Source organism: Haliotis rufescens, unplaced genomic scaffold (genome assembly GCF_023055435.1).
Source record: "Haliotis rufescens isolate VD_foot unplaced genomic scaffold, xgHalRufe1.0.p SCAF_114, whole genome shotgun sequence".
Lineage (NCBI taxonomy): Eukaryota > Metazoa > Mollusca > Gastropoda > Lepetellida > Haliotidae > Haliotis > Haliotis rufescens.
The window spans coordinates 649,816-674,904 of NW_025963796.1; the positions used below are offsets into that span (position 1 = coordinate 649,816).

General features: G+C 43.2%; 1 protein-coding gene across 1 annotated transcript; it reads left to right on the forward strand.

Annotated features, from left to right (window-relative positions):
- The first annotated feature begins 306 nt into the window (after positions 1–306).
- Positions 307–22,589, forward strand: LOC124131291 (sporulation-specific protein 15-like). Its single transcript, XM_048393102.1, has 12 exons — positions 307–401; positions 1,916–2,903; positions 3,153–3,416; positions 5,049–6,276; positions 6,466–7,427; positions 11,569–12,423; positions 13,436–14,023; positions 14,844–15,368; positions 16,433–16,717; positions 17,398–17,757; positions 19,435–19,800; positions 21,695–22,589. Exons 2-12 carry the CDS (start codon positions 1,916–1,918, stop codon positions 22,117–22,119), a joined length of 6,846 nt encoding a protein of 2,281 aa, XP_048249059.1. The 5' UTR covers positions 307–401; the 3' UTR covers positions 22,120–22,589.
- The last annotated feature ends 2,500 nt before the right edge of the window (positions 22,590–25,089 follow it).

Below are 25,089 nucleotides of genomic sequence, written 5' to 3' on the forward strand. Positions count from 1 at the left end.
AAAATCCAACAGGGGCGGTCGGGTAGCCTAATGGTTAAAGCGTTCGCTCGTCACGCCGAAGACCCGGGTTCGATACCCGACATGGGTACAATGTGTGAAGCCCATTTCTGGTGTCCCCCGCCGTGATATTGCTGGAATATTGCTAAAAGCGGTGTAAAACGATACTCACTCACTCAAATCCAACCCAGAAGGCATCACGTTATCCATATAGACGTGAACGAGCGCTAGCGAAATATTCAGGTTGCGATTACACGGAAGTTGATTCTTGATGTAAGTGGAATGGTCACGAGGCTGTTATCGCTGTGATCTGTCAACGTTCGGTTGTGCCAAGCACGCGTTGCGAGCAGTCTAGATATAGGACACTACATTGTAAAGGATATGTAACTCGGGGAGCACATAAGGTAAGCATGTTTTTATTTGCAATAAATATAAATAATATTTGCATTTTAATTTTGGTGCATCACGAATGTTATAAATTGCTGCACAACTTTGATGAAATTGGGAGACACAACACTCCCCTTGACCTCAAATAGTGTGCATGCTAACGGTTACTTTTGAAACCAAACTGTCCAATATTTCATCATATTAGTTCATCGTGCAAACGCGGGCTACGAACGCTGACGTTGCTTGGATTATAATAACTTGCAATAAATAATAATTGATTGTTTTCACCGTGAGCTTGATAACTGTGGGGGCCCAGTAGTCTGAGGTGCCGCGATTCGCTGTGCAGAGTTGCGTCCCTTGGGCACGCCAGAAATCTTGAATTGTGGGTTCGAATCTGATTATGTTTCTAGGTTTGTCAGCACAATACCCCTGCTCGTGGGTTTCACCGAAGTGGTAAACGTCTGAGACCTGCATCACTTCGGGCTTTCCTCCCACATTAAGCTGGCACGCCGCGATATAACTGTAATACTGTTAAAACTGCGTTAAACCCAACTCACTCACTCACTTGATAACTGTTTACATTATCAAATACTTTTTTATATTATTCATGTTAGAGACAATCCAATGAAGAGCCGGGTTAGAAGTGCCATTCATCATCGCAACTAACAGAGTCGGGTGGTCAGGCTCGCTGACGTTGGTTGATGCATGTCATCATATCCCAATTGCGTCGATGGTCATGATGTCAATCACTAGATTGTCTGGTCCAGACTGGAAAAATGTTACCTGCGCGTTAAACAAAAAATAAAAAATAAAAAGATGTTAGAGATAGGTCCCATATGTATTTATATTTGTCCATGGTTCTAATATTCAGACACTAACATTGTATGACCAAGATCTCTCCGTTGTTTGTATCGGGGCTTGCTGGTTACATCGCGTCCTTGTATCAGGGGAACATATATCCACTTGAAGAAGAGGCAAGAAGCAAAGAAATGTCGTTACAAACATTTATTTAGTTTCATGGTCTATTTGGAGTCGGTATTCTGTGTCTAAGTGGCATATCCATGTTAAATTGCGGCATGGTATCTCAGTGGGCTGGCACTGTTAAATCGGCATTAGTCCGGACCAGTACAAGCAGCCACACACACATGCATGTACGTCGCTGTATGAGTGAGTGAGTGAGTTGGGTTTAACGCCGCTTTTAACATTATTCCAGTTATATCGCGGCGTGTCAGCTTAATTTGGGAGGAAAGCCCGAAGTGATGCAGGTCTCAGACGTTTACCACTTCGGTGAAACCCGCGGGTACGGGTATGGTGCTGACAAACCTAGAAACATAATCAGGGCGAACCGGGATTCGAACCTACAATCATAGGTTTCTGGCGTGCCCAAGGGACGCAACTCTGCACAGCGAGTCGCGGCGCCTTAGACGACTGGGCCACCCGTGCCCCCGTCGTTGTATGAGGGCAATGATTTTGAACGCGGTGTTTAGAACAATTTAACTTCACCTAACCAATAATTTTACCACTATTTCAGATGTGTCTACAAATGTCCATCGCCGTGACCATATGTTTCCTCATGTTAATACACCCAGTCCATAGCGCTTATGAAGATTACCCTAACTATGAATATCAAAACATATTCACATACGGTGATCTGAAAGTCTACCTAACAGACTTCGAGACGCGTGTCAAGGACAAAATTGACGCCGATCTAGACACTATAGAGTATAGGGTGAACGAACAGTTGAACACAGAGTCGAGACAAATGGAACAGAGGCTGAAGAAGGACATGCGCACCCGTCTTGATTCGTGGATGACCTCGTCACTTGAAGAGAGGGTCAATGACCTCATACAATCTGGCTCACTCGGTAAATACATTGATAACGCCATCGTTGAGAAGGTGAACCGGCTCGAGCGGGGATTAACCTTGCTTGAAGGTCACGTTAAAGGAAACATAATCGAGATTAGCAAATTCAGGGGGAGATTACTCGCAACCGATAATAAGGTGCGACGAGTGTTGAGGGGATCATCGGTTTCCAGAAACAACGGCGGAGATTTGGAAAGGATGAGAGCGGAGATGAGAAGGATGAGGACGATCGTCAATAGGACTAGTACTGACACGGAGGACATCAAATCTGCGCTGTCCATCTTGAGTTTTAATATGAGCAAAGCCTCTGCTAATGTTACAGCGAATCGGGAGAGTCTGAACTGGTTGAAGCTAGAGTGGCATATCCTCAAAACAAGCGTGGATGGAGCACAGACGGGGGTGAGGAAACTACGCTCTCAAGTGGCAAACGTAAGTCGCGTGAATGACGTGACTGTTGGGAACGTGACGGCACATCGGCAGCTGATACAGAAAATGGATTCGGAGATTATGGCACTCAAGGAAAACAGCAACTCTAGTTCCGGTGAGGGGAAGGATGCTTTGGATCTGTCCACCGCCATTCTTAATTCCACAGGAATAGTGTTAGATGTCACAGCAAATTCAAAGAACATCGACTCCCTAAAGTCCGACTTGACCAGTAAGTAAGGTGGCCTGTTTTAATTGTTTTAGTGATGATTTATACATTGAAACCTTTGTGGTGAAAAAATAAGTGTAAAAAAATTGGACGACATGGGATGTTGCTCGTAATTTCAATCACTGGGTTGTCTTGTTCAAAATCTATTATTGGCAGACAGACGTCATACAGCTGGAAGATTGATTGATTGATTGATTGATTGATTGATTGATTGATTGATTGATTGATTGATTGATTGATTGATTGATGCAGGAATGGTGTCTGATGTCAAATCTATGAAAGCTGGCATGGGCAATATCCTCACCATCTTCAATGAAACCGGCACGGGACTCCATAAAGACATCCGGGGACTCAGATCAGAGCTGAACGAGGTGAGATGGAGCACACGTGGAGCGGCTGTGGAGGCCAGAACGCTACAGTCGCAGATGGAAGGTCTTCAGACCAATCTCAATCAGGCCACAGTTGACCTGCAATCCAACACCCAGCAGATGGCGGCCATGAAGTTTGACATGACAGGTGAGTCCTATCTACGTGAATATAACCTCGGTTGTTGCAGCGCTTAATCTCTAGATTGTCTGATTATTTACAAACCGCCTTCATATAGGTGGAATATTGCTGAATGTTGCGTCAAACAACAAACAAACAAACAAACCCACAAACCCTTCACGAAGCAACTTTCCAGATCTATTAAAACCAAGAAGTACTTTATTTACAGACAAAACTACATTTCAAAAGCAGTTTGATGCATTATTGTTTGAGACAGTTTTGTTAACAGTCTGACTAAGAGCTGATAATTCTGACCTGAAATCCTTATTGTTTGAGACAGTCTTGTTAACAGTCTGGCTAAGAGATGCTAATTCTGACCTGAAATCCTTATTGTTTGAGACGGTTTTGTTAACAGTCTGGCTAAGAGATGCTAATTCTGACCTGAAATCCTTATTGTTTGAGACGATTTTGTTAACAGTCTGGCTAAGAGATGCTTATTCTGACCTGAAATCCTTAATGTTTGAGACAGTTTTGTTAACAGTCTGGCTGAGGGACGATAATTCTGTCCTGAAATCCTTATTGTTTGAGAGAGTTGTGTTAACAGTCTGGCTAAGAGATGCTAATTCTGACCTGAAATCCTTATTGTTTGAGACAGATTTCTTAACTGTTTGTCGAAGAGATTTTAATTCTGACCTGAAATCCTTATTGTTTGAGACAGTTTCATTGACAGTCTGGCCGAGGGACGATAATTCTGTCCTGAAATCCTTATTGTTTGAGACGGTTTTGTAAACAGTCTCTCGAAGCTTTGAAAATTTTGACCGGAAGTTCTTACTGTTCGTGTCGGTTGTGTCAACATCCTGACGAATTGTTCTTAGTTCTGATCATTATTGTTTGAGACGGTTGTGTAAACATCCTGACGAATTGTTATTAGTTCTGATCTGAAGTTTTTTGTGTCAAAGACTGTTCTATTGACATCCTTTAAAACGTGAAATTAATGCGTCTCCAATAGAATGCGACCCCAGGATCCTAGCCAAAAATGCGACTCAATATGAATGCGACACCCCCTCCTCTCAAGCATCAGTGGATTTATATCTAAACAAAATGTCCTCTGTCAGGTGTACAGGAGAATCCTCACCTTAATCCAACCTTACATTAATCCAATCACACACCAAATAGCACCGCTTTTTAGCGCTGAGTAGAGTACTTCAGCTAAAACAATATGTGCGCGCTGGCTCGTGTCGGCCTTTGATGCAGTCGCAAAGAGCAAAGACACCGTGTTGGGTGGCGTCTGTCTGGACTTGCAGGTGTGATCAGGGATGACATCAGAGAGTAGAACGCTTGTCTTCACCCCAGCAGTATCAATTCACAGGATGTAATTAGTGTTTGAATGACATTGTTTATGTACTTGTTACAAGTGCTGCTCAATAAACATTGATGTGGAATACATAGTTGTTTTGTTTTCAGCGTATGTCTAAGTTGGTATTTCTGCAATCCAAAATGTCTTATTGTTGATATAAATGCGATGTTTAATAATGCGAGCAAAGACCACTCGCACTTTTCGCAATTTATTCACGCTCGCGTTAGGTTCAAGTTTTACAGTAAATATAGAGAAACAAACTTTTTTTAAAAACAACCTACTACTCATTCCCTTTCTCGTTTCAGAAAAAATGGCCAGTGTTGAGGGAGACGTGAACTCCGTGAAGTCAGTACTGTCGTCATTCTCCCTCAGTGTGGACAAGGCAGGCGCAGACGTCAGGGCAATACAAGCAGACGTGGGGATACTGCATGACCACGTGGAGGACATGAAGACCGCCACGAACAGGACAACCTCAAATATAAACTCACAACTTTCGTCACTGCGTCAAATTGTTAACAAAACTGCTCTGAATGACGAGTCACTGTGGCATACTCTAAACCAGAGCGTCTCAGACGCCTCTGAGCTGAGAACAGACCTGTTAAGAGTGCAACAGAGTATGCACGGAACAACGTCAAACATCAGTGACGTAATGTCACAGCTATCGACACTTCGTAAGGATGTAAACCGAACAGATTCGAAAACTGAAGATTTCAGGTCGGAATTATCAACTCTTCGTCAGGATGTCACTAGAACAGTCTTTGACACAGAAAACTTCAGATCAGAACTAAGAACAATTCGTCAGGATGTTGACACAACCGACACGAACAGTAAGAACTTCCGGTCAAAATTATCAAAGCTTCGAGAGACTGTTTACAAAACTGTCTCAAACAATAAGGATTTCAGGACAGAATTATCGTCCCTTAGCCATACTGTTAACACAACTCTCTCAAACAATAAGGATTTCAGGTCAGAATTAGCATCTCTTAGCCAGACTGTTAACAAAACTGTCTCAAACAATAAGGATTTCAGGTCAGAATTAGCATCTCTTAGCCAGACTGTTTACAAAACTGTATCAAACAATAAGAATGTCAGGTCAGAATTATCGTCCCTCAGCCAGGCTGTTAACACAACTCTCTCAAACAATAAGGATTTCAGGTCAGAATTAACATCTCTTAGCCAGACTGTCAATAAAACTGTCTCAAACAATAAGGATTTCAGATCAGAATTAAAATCTCTTCGACAAACAGTTAAGAAATCTGTCTCAAACAATAAGGATTTCAGGTCAGAATTAGCATCTCTTAGCCAGACTGTTAACAAAACTGTCTCAAACAATAAGAATTTCAGGTCAGAATTATCGTCCCTCGGCCAGACTGTTAACACAACTCTCTCAAACAACAAGGATTTCAGGTCAGAATTAAAATCTCTTCGACAAACAGTTAAGAAATCTGTCTCAAACAATAAGGATTTCAGGTCAGAATTATCAGCTCTTAGCCAGACTATTAACAAAACTGTCTCAAACAATAAGGATTTCAGGTCAGAATTATCGTCCCTCGGCCAGACTGTTAACACAACTCTTTCAAACAATAAGGATTTCAGGTCAGAATTAAAATCTCTTCGACAAACAGTTAAGAAATCTGTCTCAAACAATAAGGATTTCAGGTCAGAATTATCAGCTCTTAGCCAGACTATTAACAAAACTGTCTCAAACAATAAGGATTTCAGGTCAGAATTATCATCTCTTAGCCAGACTGTTAACAACACTGTCTCAAACAATAAGCATTTCAGGTCAGAATTATCAGCTCTTCGCGATATTGTAAATAGATCAGTCACAGACACTGGATTTGTCCGGGCAGATCTAGCAACGCTTGGTCAGACAGTGAATGAGACAGTTTGGAAAACTGATGACTTGAGGTCAGATGTAGCATCTCTTCGTCAAAAATTTGAACTGAGAGGCTCCTCCATCATGCACAACCGCCAGAGCCTCCACAGTCTGCACAGCGACCTCATCACGGTACGAACACAAGTGAACAGGACTAAGCTCAACGTTGGCGATTTGCAAACAGACGTCACTGATCTACGTGTGTCACTCAAAACAGCAGCCTCGGATTTGCGAGCAGACAGAGTCAGTATTCAAAGTCTCCTGACAGACGTTAGTATGTTAAGGACAGACGTTAAGAAGACCAGTTCGGATACTGAACACCTTAGGTCGGATTTTTCAACGCTTCGTGTGACTTTTAATAGAACGGATTCAACAGTCGCAGAGAACAAAGAAAACATACAGCTTCTTCAACGCGATGCTGCACTGATGCAGACGAGACTGAACATGTCAATTCTGAATAGGGAAGAAGTGATGACCGACTTGTCCACCTTGCGATTAACGGTTAACAACACAGATGCTGAATTACAAACTTTCAAGGAGTACGTTCAGACAAGATTTAATAGGCTTGGAAGAAGAACTGATGGATTGGGCAACAAGTTTACCTCTCTCAGTATACGCGTCAATACGTCGGACACCAGCATACAGGCAAACACCAAGGCCATACACATGTTAAGATCTGCATTGTCAGTGAGTGAGGAAAGGGTCAACCAAACTGTTATGGGTAATCTAGAGTTGAGATCAGACCTTACACAGGTCAACCACACGCTGATCTGGGCACAGGCAAGTTTGGAGGGAGAATTAGAGAGTGAGTATGCATAATCATTTCCTACCCCTTAAGCCCCCGTTACACTTTGATCAAAATCTTGGTCAAAGAAAACTTTGACCAAGTTTTCTTGGTCCAAGTTGGGCTGTTTACACTCATCAAAGTTTTTGACAGGCCGTCAAAGTTTTGGCGGGAATTATCTTGCCAAGATGGATGCTACTGACAAAGAATATTTTGCTGTTGTTATGAGTATTTTGTGTATTGCCATGTTGGTAGGCAAAGGCATATTTGGTCCCGAGAATAACTGCTCGTTGTTGAACCAAATCAATTAATTGATCCAACATCTAGTAGGTCCAAAATAGTTTTGAGTTGACTCTATGCACTTCCGGTTGAAAAGGGGTAAAAGTTCCTTGCATTCTGATTGGCTAAATTAAATCAACGTCATAGGATCGGTTTCTATTCAATCAAAGTCCGTCATAAACTTTGTCAAAGATTTTGACAGCATGTTACGCTATCAAAAACTTGGTCAAAATGGACTTTGACCAAGTTTTTTATCAATGTTTTTGATAGTGTAACGGCTCTAAATGCTCCATGTTTAGTGATTTAAAGGTATATTTGGTGAAGGGGGTATTTGTTCCAGAAAATGTTCGTACAAATAATTGGCTACAGGGTTTTGAAAAACATTTGTCTTCAAGCTGCGGCCGAAAATACACCCCTGTTAAGTGATCTGTACCTAAATATATCAAGATGGAATCAAAAAATAGTTTTATGAAGTTTAAAGATCTTGTTTTTTAATTAAATGTGCAGGTTGCCGTTGTACAAAGCGATCCAAGCGCTAAGATGATCGTAACTTCCATGCCTTAACATAGACTTACGACAGTCGTAGCGCTAAGGTTGTTTTGTACAACGGCACCCAGATTTATACAGCGGGAAACCACTAGGGGCGACTAAATATAGTGTCAGAAAGTTTGAAATGTGAAGAAAATACTCGAATAACATTAGATTTGTTCAATCGGTAGGATTTACACACAAACCTACTATATAAAGCCAAACGTTATAATCAGCTGTATTGTAGGACTAGTGTCTTCTTATCAAAAACCATATTGACGGGTTCAACATGACGTCATCAATGATACGCTTCGACTTTGCTAGCGTGACGTCACAAGTGACTGTGAACAATGGCGTCTTTATTATAAGATACAGGTGGTAAGATACTAAATACGTACGTCACACGTGTGTCGTACAAGGTTGACCTCGTTTTACTCGTTTTGATTGGATAACCGTGGCTCTGTCACACCGGAACTACTTTTTTCATTCATAAGAAAATCGCCAGACGCCAATCGCTTTAATAACTACAAGGCGGAACTGAAGAAATTTCATAAAAGCGAGAGATTTATACACACGTTATTAAACCAAACACGCATAAACTTCGCTTTGCATTCTTTATTAGTTAGGCATAGATGTGAGGTGAGGTGAAATTGGGTTTAACGTCGCGTCCAAGATTATGGAACTTATATAACGACGTGCATGCACGTGTGTGTGAGTGTGGCTGCTTGTACTAGTCCGGACCGATGCCGATATATAGTGCTAGCTCACTGAGATACCATGCCGCAGTTTAACATGAATACCCCACTCAGACACAGTATACTGACTCCGAGCCGACCAGTCCTTGTTTTAGCCCCTTAATGCCGAGCGCCAGACAGGGTAACAACAAGTACCATCTTTTAACGTCTTTTGGTATGACGCGGCCGGGGATCGAACCCCGGACCTTCCGCTCTCCGGGCGGACGCTCTATCACAAGACCACGGAGGCGGTCACTTATGCATTGAGCTACGACTGACCTTATATAATCGAGATATAGCCATATGCAATGTACGACTACCGATAGATCCAGGGTCCCCATGAGAATGATGCACTCGAAGTCAGTTTAAACTATCCGGACAGATATCTAGACTTACCATGGATGCTCCGGTTGTGCCATCAGTGTCCCCATTCGAAGCATATTTTGTGACATTGCTTCCGAGGGTGTTTGTTCATGAATTAACATACAAGATTGCATGACCAGATCACTCAGTGAACAGTTCCAATCATTCGAAAACTCCGTGGACGTGTGCCTGACTTCTGTTTTCGAGGCACAAACATCCCAAATGTGAAAAAAAAACATTCCCTATTGATATCTAGCGTAAAGCGGTGTGCGTAGATCACGGTTGCCTTTTCTTATTCCGATGGTGACCTTGCCCTTCGTTCGAAGCTGGCACTGACATCTAAACAGACTTGAGTTTGTTGATTTTCACATCTTCATTATAGGGTCGTTCAGTTAACATAAACGTCTTTAGCGAGCACTCTATTTCCCTCTTCCTAAATGGTACCGACAGGATATAAATTTATCTGATAGATCAAGGAAACCGAACAATTTTGATTGCCCAGCCGGAGTGTGGCCCGGGATTCAAAGGGCGGCGCTAATAAATAAAATACCCCACGCATTCTCGTTAGATACCATTTTCACAAAACTCGAGAACTTTCTATGGTATCTGACCGAGCGAAAGTGAGAATGAGTGTAGTTATCTCTATTTATTATATACTTCAGTGTGAAAGACTTAGTTTTCTGAAGTGGAGAAAAGTGAAACTTTCACTGCAGTGAACATAACACTTTCACGGAACTATTGTCATACAAGAGTTACTCCCCTTAAATTATCTCCTTGTGTCCTTAGCGTCAAGCTCGTCCTTTTTACGTGAGTTCCACTCTGACAAGGCAAAATAATGACAGATGGTCATATATGAAGATTATATCACTTCTTGCTGTTTGTTATTCTCTCGAAAATGTTTCGTTATAAACTAAATTTCTCATTTCACTTGTCAAATGATACTGTTCGTTTCGGAAGGGGCGGTCGGGTAGCTTAGTGGTTAAAGCGTTCGCTCGTCACGCCGAATACCCGGGTTCGATTCCCGACATGGGTACAATGGTGTCCCCCGCCGTGATATTGCTGGAATATTGCTAAAAACGGCGTACAACCATACTCGTACACTCACTCACTGTTCGTTTTGGGAGGAAAAGAGGATATTTTCATTCGTGACCACTCGATGAGAATCATGATATTTCAATCAACACTCAAATATCCTCTATGTATTACGTCTACAGACGTGTTAACATGACGTCATTGGGACACATACTCTTGGTAATGAGGGCACATCACAGTTAATTCTGGCCCTATCGATTGCTCGCTGACACAATGGTGATGCGGCGTTTTTAAGTCGCCCAATTCCAAAAACCATATTGTCTCCACATCTTTTGGCGTCAAATATATTAAATGCCATGACGCAATATCAGAGAGTTGTGTCACGAATTGTGTTGAGATATTTGATATAAGAAACACTTTCTACTTATTCATGGGAACCGTGAAGATGCGGGGTAGAATAGGTCTTCAGCAACCCATGCTTGCCGTAAAAGGCGACTATGCTTGTCGTAAGAGGCGACTAACGGGACCGGATGGTCAGACTCGCTGACTTGGTTGGGAATCGTATCCCAGTTACGTGGATCGATGTCGGTATAATATGCACGTCGCTATATAAGTGCCATAATCTTAAACTCTATGTTGAACCCCTTGTCGCATCGCCTCATCTCGTAATTCGTGAAGATCTGTTTTAGAATAGACCGTCAGCATCCCATGCTTGCCGTAAAAGGCGACTAGGCTTGTCGTAAGAGGCGACTAGCAGGATCGGGTGGTCAGGCTCGCTGACTTGGTTTGATACATGGCATCGTATCTCATGTGGATCGATGCTCATGATATTAATCACTGGATTGTCTGGTCCAGACTCGATTATTTCCAGACCGCCGTCATATAGCTGGAATATTGCTGAGTGCGGCGTTTCACAACAAACCAACCAACCAACTTATTCACGGTGAGGAGGGCAGCCTTGTGGTAACCCGGAAAGTCTAGGTTCGATTCCGCACATAGGTACCAAACCATTTCTTGTATTCACCCGTGCTGATGTTTCAGGAATATTGCTAAACCAAAACAAAATCAGCGCCACTCATTACAGTAAACTACGGTTATAACGAACTCAAAGGGACCACAAATTTCAGTTCGTTTTAACCGTAGAAAGAAAAAAACAGTTCGTTATATCCACCAATTCGTTATAAGCCTGTTCGTTGTAAAACGTAGCTTAATGTATTTATTTACAGAAAGGTTGAAAGACGTAACTGAAGAAATTGTGTCCTTCAAATCTGATCTGCGGAATAACACAGCCATCAGCTCCGAGGAGTTAGCCTTCGAGTTGTCCTCTCTCCGTCACAGCATCAACAGGACAGCTTCATCTGTGGCCGGTAACGCTGGCGGCATCCGTCAGATGGAATCCAAGCTTCTGAGGATGGAGAGAAGCATCAGTGATGCCGCTCGGGGTACTACAGACGTACAGCAGGAATTGTTTCAACTCAAATCAGATGCCAATAGATCCATATCTCTGTTTAAAACCTTCGAGACTGACATTGTCAACGTACAAACACACGTAACGCGTGTTATGTCAAATGTTAGTGTTATTAACAGAAACAGTGAAGACTTTGGAGTGGAGTTATCAGCAATTCGCGTGGGGCTGAATACCACAGAGGCAGATGTGCGGACTGCCAAGGACGATTTGACGCTTCTAAGTGGGGAGGTACTTGCGCTGAGGACAAAGTTACGTAGAACGAGACTGGACGCTGAAGAGACCAGGTCAGATGTCTCGGTCTTACAACAGAAATTTAATAGCACCCATGATGAATTCACGGCGAGCAGGGAAGATGTAGCCGATCTCAAGTCACAGCTGGTTCGTGTTGATGGCCATGTTAACACAACTCTGCTGTATAGTGAGGAAATGAAATCAGAGGTATCAGATATACGCTCACGACTTGCTCGTGTGGATTCAGATATTGAAATACACACCCAGGACATCCACACTGCCAAAGTAAATATTTCAACACTGTTTTCAAGTCTGAACACTTCACGTTCAACTTCAGCGTCGAACGAAGCGGACATAAAATCTCTGCAATCCGCGGTGTCAGGTCAGTGCAAATCATAAGCCATTTTCTTGGGGCACCAGTGGCCATATCTCAGGTTCCGCAATTTGCTGTGCAAAGTGAGTTGCCTCCCTTAGGTTCTCCAGGTACCTATGATTGTGGATTCGCACAGATTGTGTTTAGAGGGTTGTCAGCACTATAACCGTGCTCATCGATTTCATCAGTGTTAACCCCAACCTTTTCGAACGCTACAACTTTATTATTATATTTGTATTACCTTACTGTCCCCTCTCTATTGTGTGTATATGTTTAATAATAATAATAATAATAATAAGGGGGCACGGGTTGCGTCATGAAACACTTTCTATACATATATACGTCTTGTATATAAGTGAGTGAGCGAGTCAGTGAGTGAGTGAGTGAGTTTGGTTTTACGCCGCTTTAAGCAATATTCCAGCAATATCAATGGGCTTCACACATTGTACCCATGTCGGGAATCGAACCCGGGTCTTCGGCGTGACGAGCGAACGCTTTAACCACTAGGCTACCCGACCGCCCCTCTTGTATATAAGAGTGGAAAATACATTCATTAAGCATTCCCTTATAACATACTGTCTGAGTACATACTGTCTATTAATCATATTCAACTATTTTCAACCACAAAAACACATTGTTTAGTGAGTTAATATTAAACGTCACATTCGCAATATCGCAACCATATACCGCTTCACGTACTAACGGGGGATCCGTGAAGATCCGGGGTACAATAGGTCTTCAGCAACCCTTGCTTGTCCTGAAAGGCGACTATGCTTGTCGTAAAAGGCGACTATGCTTGTCGTAAAAGGCGACTAACCGGATAGGGTGGTCACGCTCGCTGACTTCGCATGCATGTCATCGTATCCCAATTACGTGGATAGATGGTCATGATGTCAATCACTGGATTGTCTGCTCCAGATTCGATTATTTACAGACCGCCGTCATATATCTGGAATATTGCTGCGTGCGGCGTTAAATAACAAACAAACAAACTAACTAAGGGGTGTCTTCCGTGTTGCAGATACAAGAACAGACATCGAATCTGTAGCGACTCAAGTGTCAACTATTTTCAACCATCTAAATCAATCCGATTCAAGTGTCAGAGAAAACTCCGAAAGTATTCAAAGTTTGCTGTCAGACCAGGTCGTTGTGCGAAGGGGAATCCAGGGAATGCTGAAAGACGCGGAAGTAATCAAGTCAGACCTTGCACAGATTCGCCACAGCACGAACACCACCAGCGAGTCTGTGAAGCGGAACAAGGGATCTGTGCGTGATCTGGTCGCTGAGGTGGTGGCGATGGGGACTCTACTGAATGCAACAAGCGATGGTACTTGGGTCATCAAGACAGAGGTCTCGGACTTAAAAACCAGGATGAATATAAGTGAAGTTTTGCTAAACAAAACCTTCACCGCAGGTGCAGCTACGAGGGAGGACGTGCAGGGTGTGGTCGCGGCGGTGAAGACGATGGGGGAGAGGGTCGACAGCGGGGAGGACGCTGCCCGTCATGTGAAATCACGGGTTTCAAATCTCCAGCAAAGAGTGAAGAAGAACGCTGCAGACATCGCTGTAAACGCGCGGGAACTCACGTCCATGAAGTCGAATGTGGAAGGTAACTTTGTATATTGATAAGTCAGGGACCGACTGGTTGATATTATGTCTTGCGGGCGAGTGTGGAAAAACATGTCCTGAAAAACAAATTGTTTGGCTGGCGTCTATCAGAGGAGAATATTTGATGTATGCAAGCAGTGTCCAGAGACACATATCGACGCCAGCCCTTTCAACCCAAGGGTCGGTCTCATAGCTTATTCGGATAACACTTGGGTAGACTGGTTGATAATATCGTAAACCTTCCACAACTCTAAAATATCCACCAAAGCCTAATGGTGCCACTTTGGTAGAATTTATTTCTCTCGAAATTATTTCGATTATTTTCTCGTTTTTTCAATTATTTTTTAAAACAAACCCTCGATAGAAAACTCGAAGCAGAATAATTGAAATAACGAGTAAATAAGTGAAATAACGAGAAAATAAATCGAAATTTCGTGTTTTTGTAAAAAGAAAACACCTTGACATAACGAATAAATAATCGAAATATCGAGAAAATAATCGAAATTACGAGAAGAAACTCGAAATTTCGATAAAATAGCCGAAATTACGAGGAAGATATCCCTTGTACATTGTATTATTGTGTAATCGCATAGTACCATTTGGCCCGAGATGCATCGTATGACGGGTGAGAGTTTTTTTACGGCTGGAATAACGAGGAAATTTCGTTTCATTAGACAATCTGACCAATAGTTTGGCTGGTCCCCAGTGAAACATTCAAAGGTCTTCGCGATTAACCAGAAGATTTGCTGATTTTTTACCTTAAACAAATTACTCATATATATACACACCGTCTTAAAGCACGGGGTTGATTTTTTTTTCAGGCGTTACCCTGCTTCTTAACGATACCAGTAGGAACACCAAGAAGAACACTGAGGACATTGAAGCGATAAACTCTAATATACACCGACTACGAACACGTCTCTACGACACAATATCAGACGCTGGAAAAATAGATACAGAAGTGCTAGCTCTGACTGAAAGGCTAAACCGAACTGATATATCAGTTCAAGACAACAGGGAGGAACTTGGGTACGTTAAATCAGGACTTCGCGGTCAAGGAGCAGACATCAACAGGACGTTAGAGACAGGTAGAACATTGAACACGCAGCTGAGTGACGTCACGGCGAGATTTAACGAGACAGCGCGGGAGGTCCAGACAAACATATACGACATCAAACGAATTGATTCAGAGGTCAAGGTGATGAGGGCAGTTGTGGACAAGTCTTCAGTGGATGTGGAGGAGCTGGTAGCAGAGCTGAGAAGCACCCAGTCGAGTGTGAGGGAGACTGCTTCAGAGATTGACTCCAATACAAAGAGAATAAACTCCGTTAAGTCCGAGTTTACAGGTACGTCCATCTGTGTTTACTGGACCTGTGAAGATCCGGGGTAGAATAGGTCTTCAGCAACCCATGCTTGCCGCGAAAGGCAACTATGCTTGTCGTAAGAGGCGACTAACGGGATCGGGTGGTCAGGCACGCTGACTTGGTTGAAGCATGTCATCGTATCCCAATTGCGTGGATCGATGTTCATGATATCAATCACTGGGATGTCTTGACTCGATTATTTACAGATTGCCGTCATATAGCTGGAATATTGCTGAGTGCGGCGTTCACAACAAACCAACCAACCAACTGTTCTTCCTTGCGAATAGGAAACTTGAAAGTGGACTTGTTCATATACCCCGCGCAGATCCGCTTAGAATTGGCCTTCAGAAACAAATGCTTGCCGTGAGAGGCGACTAACGGGACCGGATGGTCAGACTCGCTGACTTGGATGGTAATCGTATCCCAGTTACGCGGATCGATGTCGGTATAATATGCACGTCGCTATATAAGTGCCATCATCTTAAACTCTATGCTGAACCCCTTGTCGCATCGCCTCATCTCGTAATCCGTGAAGATCTGTTTTAGAATAGACCTTCAGCAACCCATGCTTGCCGTAAAATGCGACTAGGATTGTCGTAAGAGGCGACAAACGGGATCGGGTGGTCAGGATCGCTGACTTGGTTGATGCATGTCATCGTATCCCAATTGCTTGGATCGAAGCGTTATTACGCAGCTAGACCATTGCTCGCTCACTGCTCGCCCAGCTTCTTGAATTGTGCCTCATTTACACCACATCACGTCAATTTGATGAAATGGAGGAAATCCCGAAGTGATGCAGGTTGTACGTCCTTATGGCTTACATAGAACCAGAACCAGGACGAATCCAGGATTGAACCCGTGGGATCCTGACACGACCAAGGGACGCAACTCACACAGCGACTTGTACCGCCCCATACATCTGGGCCACTCGTGTATCCAGAATTTAGAACATGTGAGCAAACTAGATTCATGTAATGACCAAATTCGAAAAGTACAATCGGCCTTTTTAGCAGGAAATTTTTTTTATTTATTTTTTTCCATTTCAGGAAAATGGAAGAGTCTCACAAAGGGTGTAAACACCCTTCAACTGCAATTGTCCAATCTCCATATGAAAGCAAACATCACTGATCAAATGGTCAAGGACAACGCCAATAACATTAATAGTTTGACAGACGGTCTGGACGAGGCGAGGACCAACTTGACCCAAACAGCAATGGATGCCGAGAGAGTCCAGTCAGAGTTGTCTACCCTTCGCCGGAAGTTGAACGCGACTAGTACCGACCTGGAGGCTACCACGCAGCTTGCTCTGTCTGTTAGAGCTGATATGAACAGTAAGTCTATAACTAACATGACTTTGTTTGTTTGTTTGTTTGTTTGTTGTTTAACGCCGCACTATTCCAACTATATGACGGCGGTCTGTAAATAGGCCACCCAATCCACTGATCGATGACGTGAGCAACGAGTCACACCGTCGTGGTATGTCGTGTTGTGAACCACGTCAACGAGCCAATCTACTTGTCATCTCTTACGACCAGCAGAGATGTCTGGGGACCTATTCCATCTCGAACCCCCACGAAGTTCTTACCTGTGTACAATTTTAGTGAGTTAGTTGGGTTTAACATGGGTTTTAACAGTATTCCTGTTATATCGCGGCGTGTCAGCTTAATGTGAGATAAAATCCCGAAGTGATGCAGGTCTCAGACATCGGTGAAACCAACGAGCACGGGTATGGTGCTGACAAACCTAGAAACATAATCGGGGCGAACCGGGATTCGAACCCGCAACATTCATTGGCGTTTTATATATATATATATATATATATATATATATATATATATATCGTGACCTATAATTAACATTGCAAACACGATATGATTATGGACATCCAATCAGCCTTGACAAAACGTGTTTCATAGATATCTCCCAAACCGTTTTGGTTTTTTTGCTGCTTTTTTGTTTTCGCGCTAATCGTTATTGCATATATTATCATGACGTATGGTTCATGTTTCAGACCAATGGCATAATATGACGAAGGACATCACGTCAGTTAAAGATGACGTGGCCACGACGTTACTGAAGATCAACAGTACGGCGTCTGACGTTGAGTTCAACCTTGCCCGGCTACATGCGCAGTTCGGGCTGATCAAGGAGGACACAGACAGGGCGACCAAGGACACGCAGGCATTTCGATTCGAACTGGACGCTATTCGAGAAGCCGCCGAGAAGACGTCTTCAGATGTGAAAACAAACTACAAGGCTATTGGGTCTGCGCAATCGAAGCTTGCAAACCTTCACCGCAACATCAGTTCTATCACACCTACTGTGTTAAAAACGTCTCGCATTCTTAGCAATGTCAGATCGAGGTATACAAGTAAGTGATGTTTTTCATTGGTGTTATTACAAGACATAACGTCTTCCCGAGGCAAAGGTTGGTTGGTTGGTTTGTTGTTAACGCCGCACTCAGCAATATTCCAGCTATATGACGGCGGTCTGTAAATAATCGAGTCTGGACCAGACAATCCAGTGATCGATATCATGAGCATCGATCCACGCAATTGGGATCGATGACATGCATCAACCAAGTCAGCGTGCCTGACCACCCGATCCCGTTAGTCGCCTCTTACGACAAGCATAGTTATCTTTTACGGCAAGCAGTGGTTGCTGAAGACCTATTCTACACCGGATATACACGGTGAGGTAGCCAAATGGATAAAGCGTTTCCACGTCATGCCGATGCCCCGGGTTCGATTCTCGACATGTGTGAAGCTTACTTCTGGTGTCCCCCGCCGTGATATTGCTGTAATATTGGCAAGCTAAAAGCGGCGTAAAACGATACTCCCTCACTCACTCCCAACGCAAGGGAAAAGTCCGGAAACTGGACTTATATCGTCACCCCTGCCTCGGGAAGATGAAGATGTGACCACCATCTACACCATCGCTGTTGCTACTGACACTTGAGGGGATGCTGAGATTACCCAGTGGTTCAACTATTGGTTCGCCACGCCCAAATCCCGGGCCGAAACACTTTCTGCTGTACCCACAATAATATTGCTGGACTATTGCCAACACGGGATGGCACGTGGTTTGTGCGCCGCAAAGATTCACAAATCAGTTTACAAATCAGGCTGAGTTGAACAAAGTAGGTCGAGGTGACTGTGTTTAGCTGATTCAGGAAAATTTCTCGGGCTTACGTCTTGCCCCACAGTCAAAAATATTGTTACACGTGGTGTCTCCTCAGTACAGAAGCCTTTTGGGGCCATTTGTTTATTATTTTTTTCTTGAATATTCAAGATACTAACTTAAAATTTCAAGATATTAAGTTGAAATTTCAAGTAAATATCTTAAACTTCAACTTATCATCTTGAAATTTAAAAATTTCGTTATCCTGAAATTTCAACTTAGTATGTATCTGGAAATTTCAACAAAACATCTTGAAATTTTGGGATACTCACTTGAAATTTCATGAAAACCAAAAAACAAACAATAAATGGCCCGAAAAGGCTTCCGTACCTCAGGCAGGATCAGTTGCTATTTTTCGTCTGTTCATCCAGCAGGAATGTGGAACCCAGTATGATGTGATGTAAATGTGCTTGTAAACCTTGTAGCGTATCATACGATTCCTATACTCACCAGGGGATGAGAGGTGGTGAGGTGAAATGGGGTTTAACGTCGCGTCCAAGATTATTGCACTTATATAGCGACGTGCATGTACGTGTGTGTGTGTGTGGCTGCTTGTGCTAGTCCGGCCTGATGCCGATTTATAGTGCTAGCACTGAGATACCATGCCGCAGTTTAACATGAATACCCCACTCAGACACAGTATACTGACTGTGAGCCGACCAGTCCTTGTTTTAGCCCCTTAATGCCGAGCGCCAGACAGGGTAACAACAAGTACCATCTTTTAACGTCTTTTGGTATGACGCGGCCGGGGATCAAACCCCGGACCACGGAGGCGGTCCCAGCGGATGAGAACTATAAGAGGTGTATAGGTTTAGAGTGAGCACCAAACGTCCTATTTACATACGCTGACCTAGCCTTTATCTTTTAGAACGCTGGACGGCCATGTCGAAGAACATCGGTACTGTCCAATCAGAACTGGCGGGTCTGCACGTCGCTGTCAACAAAACTGAAGCAATGATTAGAGTCAAGTCCAGAGAAATCAGCTCTCTGCAAACAGATGTCATGGTCATTGAATCCAACGTGAATAAGTCAGCTTCTACCTTTAAGAACATTCACTCTGACTTGTCAAATATTCAAGGTCGTATCAACACCACTGACCTTGACCTACAAACGACCTCTTTGGAAATTCTGCATATGACCTCCAACATGTCGGTCATGGCCTTGAACCTGACGTCTGTGGCGTCAAATGTCAGCACCAACGCTCATGAAATAAGATCATTAGCAGAAACTATACGTGAGTATATTCATGTTTTTATTATTTTTGGTATCAGAAAAAAACTTTATTCAGATCTCACATACAAAATAACCATAGACATTAATTCATCTATACATAAGAAGGTAGATCTTTGCCATATACAATTCCCTTTTTATTGAGTGAGTGAGTTGGGTTTAACGCGGCTTTTAACAGTATTCCAGTTATATCGCGGCATGTCAGCTTAATGTGGGAGAAAAGCCCCAAGTGATGCAGGTCTCAGACGTTAACCGCTTCGGTGAAACCCCCGAGCACGGGTATGGTGCTGACAAACCTAGAAACATAATCAGGGCGAACCGGAATTCGAACCCACAATCATAGGTTTCTGACGTGCCCAAGGGAGGCAACTCTGCACAGCGAATCGCGGCGCCTTAGACGACTGGGCCACCCGTGCCCCTAAATGGGGTGAGACCTACCACCCAGCCTCTCACAACAGAGGGGCGAGATGTGCAGTGCTCAGATTGAGGAATTACTCTCCTATTGACGTATTATGTACGTACTCCAGGTTTACCTGGAGCGCACTTAGCGGTTGTTTGTCCTGGGTCCATTTGCCACATAGATTAGGTGATGTCCCCTTCGTCATCATCCCCATCAGCAACTTCAGCCCTCTTTCTCAAAACATTATTTGATTGGAGCGATATTTTTAGCGTCGTGTCGTTATAGTTGATGGTAACGGGCTATTTATCAGAGACGTGATACCCTTAGTCTGTCATACAGACGCTGCCACAAATGTATCTAATACAGCCCATGCAAGTCTATAAAGTATAGCAAGTCTAGATTACTCTGAAAATGAGGAAAACCTCTGGGCTCCTTTATACATGTATTATATTTTATAACTGTAATTTTCTTTGAAATATGTTCATTTCATAGACTAGATGTTAGTCTATGCTATCCTATTTAATCCGGGATGTATCAAGAATGATGTATGAAAAGTTGTCCAAATCTTAGTTTATGGGCGGTGTATTGAAATACTATTTATTAATACATGATATCTATTTATTTACCTATCTAACTTGCACTGCGGCATTTTAACGTACTCGGCGTCTGTGTACTTCACGGGGGCACGGGTGGCCCAGTCGTCTAGGGCGCCGCGATTGGCTGTGCAGAGTTGCGTCCCTTGGGCACGCCAGAAACCTATGGTCGTGGGTTCGAATCCCCCATCGCCCCGATAATGTTTCTAGGTTTGTCAGCACCATACCCGTGCTCGTGGGTTTCACCGAAGTGGTAAGCGTCTGAGACCCGCATCACTTTGGGCTTTCCTCCCACATTAAGCTGACACGCCGCGATATAACTGGAATACTGTTAAAAGCGGCGTTAAACCCAACTCACTCACTCACTGTGTACTTCACTACACTGATCAATGTGTCACACCACGTTATGTCACCGTCTTCGTTTCTCATATTCATCTTGATGTATTTTCTTTTTGTCTGTCCAGTTAGCTTTGAAGTATATATGATAAGTTCTCATCGCTATAAGGGCGGTGTGGTAGCCTCGTGGTTAAAGCGTTCGCACGTCACGCCGAAGTCCCGGGTTCGATTCCCCTCATTGGTACATTTCTGGTGTACCCCATCGTTATATTGCTGGAATGTTGCTAAAAGCGGCGTGAAATCATGCTCATTCACTCACTCCTCACTATATGAATGATACATTGCCGATTCGACGTTAAATATTAAACTTATTCTTTGCAGCGGGTGATTTCGTAATTATAAAAGTGCAACATGTATTTCGTGTGTTTGTTGTGTGAGGCCGCACTCAGCAATATTATACTGGCATGTTGCCATCACATTAATTCATCCCCCAACCATGAAATTGTGGGAATATTGTTAACAGCAGCGAAACCATAACTCACTGTCTAACGCATTTCTCTTCTACACAGCTCCCCCCAAACCGGATGTGAAGTTTCAAGTTCGAAATTCACGTTATGAGCTCCCATCGTTCGGACAAGCAAGCAGCACCACGCTCAAGTTCGACACAGTGTCCTACAACACTGGGAACGGCTACGACAGCAATACGGGGCGATTCACAGCGCCCGTAGCAGGGACGTACCTGTTCTGGGCTAACGTCATGAAGTATGGCGAGGAGTCTCGTTTTGATCTACATCTCCACAAGCGCGGACCAATCATTGCAGGAGCGATAGCCTTCACGTCGGAGAACCATTGGTATGACACTGCCGTTATTAACTCTGTGACGGAGCTCAAGGCTGGAGAAGAAATCTGGTTTGCTATACGCAGTACAACTGCAGATGCAATTCATGTATTACTGAATTCCGGCTACGGTGGGGTGTTGTTGTTGCCAAGTTAAGGGGACACTACTCTCGGGTTAAGTGGCAGGCCCAGGGTTTTTTTCTGATGTACATACTGATTATCTAGACCTAGCGCCAACATTTACATTATGTCGTGGAGGATAGTCCCTTTAAGATGAAGACAAGCAGTACTGGTAACCTAACAGTTGAACTTCATATTAAATTTAAAAATGAGCGATGTTTTATTAAGATTTTAAGCCATTACACACTGATTGGAAGGTTCGTATTCAAATGCTGCCTTTTAAAAGGAGAAAATTGGAAAAACAATATTTGTGTAGAAAAAACTATTCAATCGCAAGTGTTATCAAAGGATGTTCTTTAAATATTTTGTAAATATATGTTATTGTCATGACTTCATATTAATGAACGTAGTGAAGAAATTCCAGAGGTCACCCCGAGGAAAAGTGTATATCAGACGTATGACGTTTATTTTTGCATCAATTTTGAAAAATAAAATATTATTCAAAACATAAAAGAAAAAGAGTTTATTAAAAATATGTTTTTCGCTGGATGTGTTTTGGATCGGGGGAAATCTGTGAGGTAAACATTTAGTTATTCCGCAACTCCTGTTCGAAAAACAATCAAAGAACACATTTCCACATTCCCCAAACTGGTTTCCTCAGTGTAACAGTAATCGACGCTTTAGTAAAGATTGGAAAAAAATCTTTTATGGTAGACATGTGGGGAACATTTTTAATTTTGACGTATCAGAGACCACAATTAAGTCTGATGCAATTCCGAATTTTGACTTACCCCAAAATGCAACCATATTTGTCCAGGTGAACATTTAACTTGCCTCTGCATGTGTTTGTGACGGGTACCAGCGCTGAGGCAGACTCGCTTGTTCGCGGACACCTGGTATCTTCACTATTTGATAATGATTCAAGGGGCGGTCGGGTAGCCTAGTGGTTAAAGCGTTCGCTCGTCACACCGAAGACCCGGGTTCGACTCCTGACATGGGTACAATGTGTGAAGCCCATTTCTGGTGTCCCCCGCCGTGATATTGCTGGAATATTGCTAAAAGCGGTGTAAAACCATACTCACTCACTCACGTTTACCCGCTAGGTGCAAGTTACTCTAACACCTCGTAGTGTGACAGGACCACTAACGCTGCACTCAGCAATGTCTCCGCTGCATGTCGCCGGCCTGTACATGATCGAGTCCCAGTCAATCATATTATTTCACTCTATCAGGTACGATGACACCGAGTCTGACCACCCGATCAATTTGGTCGCCTTTTACGAGCTGAATAAGTTGCTGGGGTTCTATTTTAACCCCAATACCAAAAGGGTATTTTCGTCACGACCTTCTACGACGATGTCACAAGGATGTTAGTTTATCCGGCGGTAAGGGTCTAATCCCATACATGTATTTTATAGGTTTAGCTGGTCCAGACTCGATTTTTTAGATAGAACTGGACCTTTGCCGATGGCGGCGTTAAGCACCATTTATTAGTGTACCTTATGCCCATGGTAAAGCTGACATGTGAAGATCCGGGGTAGAATAGGCCTTCGGCAACCCAAGTTTGCCGTAAAAGGTGACTATGCTTGTCGTAAGAGGCAACTAACGGGATCGGGTGGTCAGGTTCGCTGACTTCGTTGATACATGTCATCGATCCCAATTGCGTGGATCGGTGCTCATGATATCAATCACTGGAATGTCTGGTCCAGACTCGATTATTTCCAGACCGCCGTCATATAGCTGGAATATTGCGTTAGACAAGAAACAAACAAACACAACCAACCTGGTAAAGCTGGCACTGTGCAAACAGTAATCAAATGTGAATTATAACTTACGAAAAGTCTTTTATTGAATCACATCCTGAAATAGTCAGAGATATTTTACATGCATCCATTTATGTCAATTTTATTTACTTGGCGATTGGCGCCGGATTTAATGGTACATACACATGCATTAACTACAAACACAATATTCAGAGAACTAAATATACTGAGCCCACTGTTAAACTGAGTTCATTTAATGTAAATTCACAGTTTAATTTTCTCACAGTACTACTTTCTGTCGCTACGTGTTTCCGCGATTAATGCCTGCTTTTGAGAAAACGACAAAGTTTTATAACACTTTCCAATTAATATCCAATGTGAAACAAGTGAGTCTCAGTAGGCTTACCATCGCCAATGAAAACTTATTTCCAGTAGAGCTGGAGACCAATTGACGGGTTTAGCGTGAGTGAGTTGGGTTTAATTTTTAACACCGCTTTTAACAGTATTCCAGTTATATCGCGGCGTGTCAGCTTAATGTGGAAGGAAAGCCCGAAGTGATGCAGGTCTAAGACGTTTACCACTTCGGTGAAACCCGCGAGCACGGGTGTGGTGCTGCCAACCTAGAAACATTATCGGGGCAAACCGGGATTCGAACCTACAATCATAGGTTTCTGGCGTGCGCAAGGGACGCAACTCTGCACAGCGAATCCCATACATGTATTTCATAGGTTTAGCTGGTCCAGACTCGATTTTTTTATCTGCCGTAGATAGAACTGGACCACGAGCACGGGTATGGTGCTGACAAACCTAGAAACATAATCGGGGCGAACCGGGATTCGAACCTACAATCATAGGTTTCTGGCGTGCGCAAGGGACGCAACTCTGCACAGCGAATTGCGGCGCCTTAGACGACTGGGCCACCCATGCCCCTTATAGCGCTCAGGGCCAATATCAGGTGGAGTCTAGTTTGAGAAATGTAATAAAAACTATAACCTTATGCCTGCTAATGAACATTCACCGTCAAATTCCTAAACTTTAACACATACCGACAGCAGATATAAATATTGCTATAAAAAAAAAACATTCTAAAAAGGAAATAAACTTACGTTTTTAAATTATTGAAGGGCGGAAAGGGTCAACGTCTGTATGTTGGCTCTCTTTACCCTCAGGCATTTGCATAGGATTTAACATGTGAGATTGATAAAACTACCACAGAAAGCATAAACACATACTATTGAAGCTCTT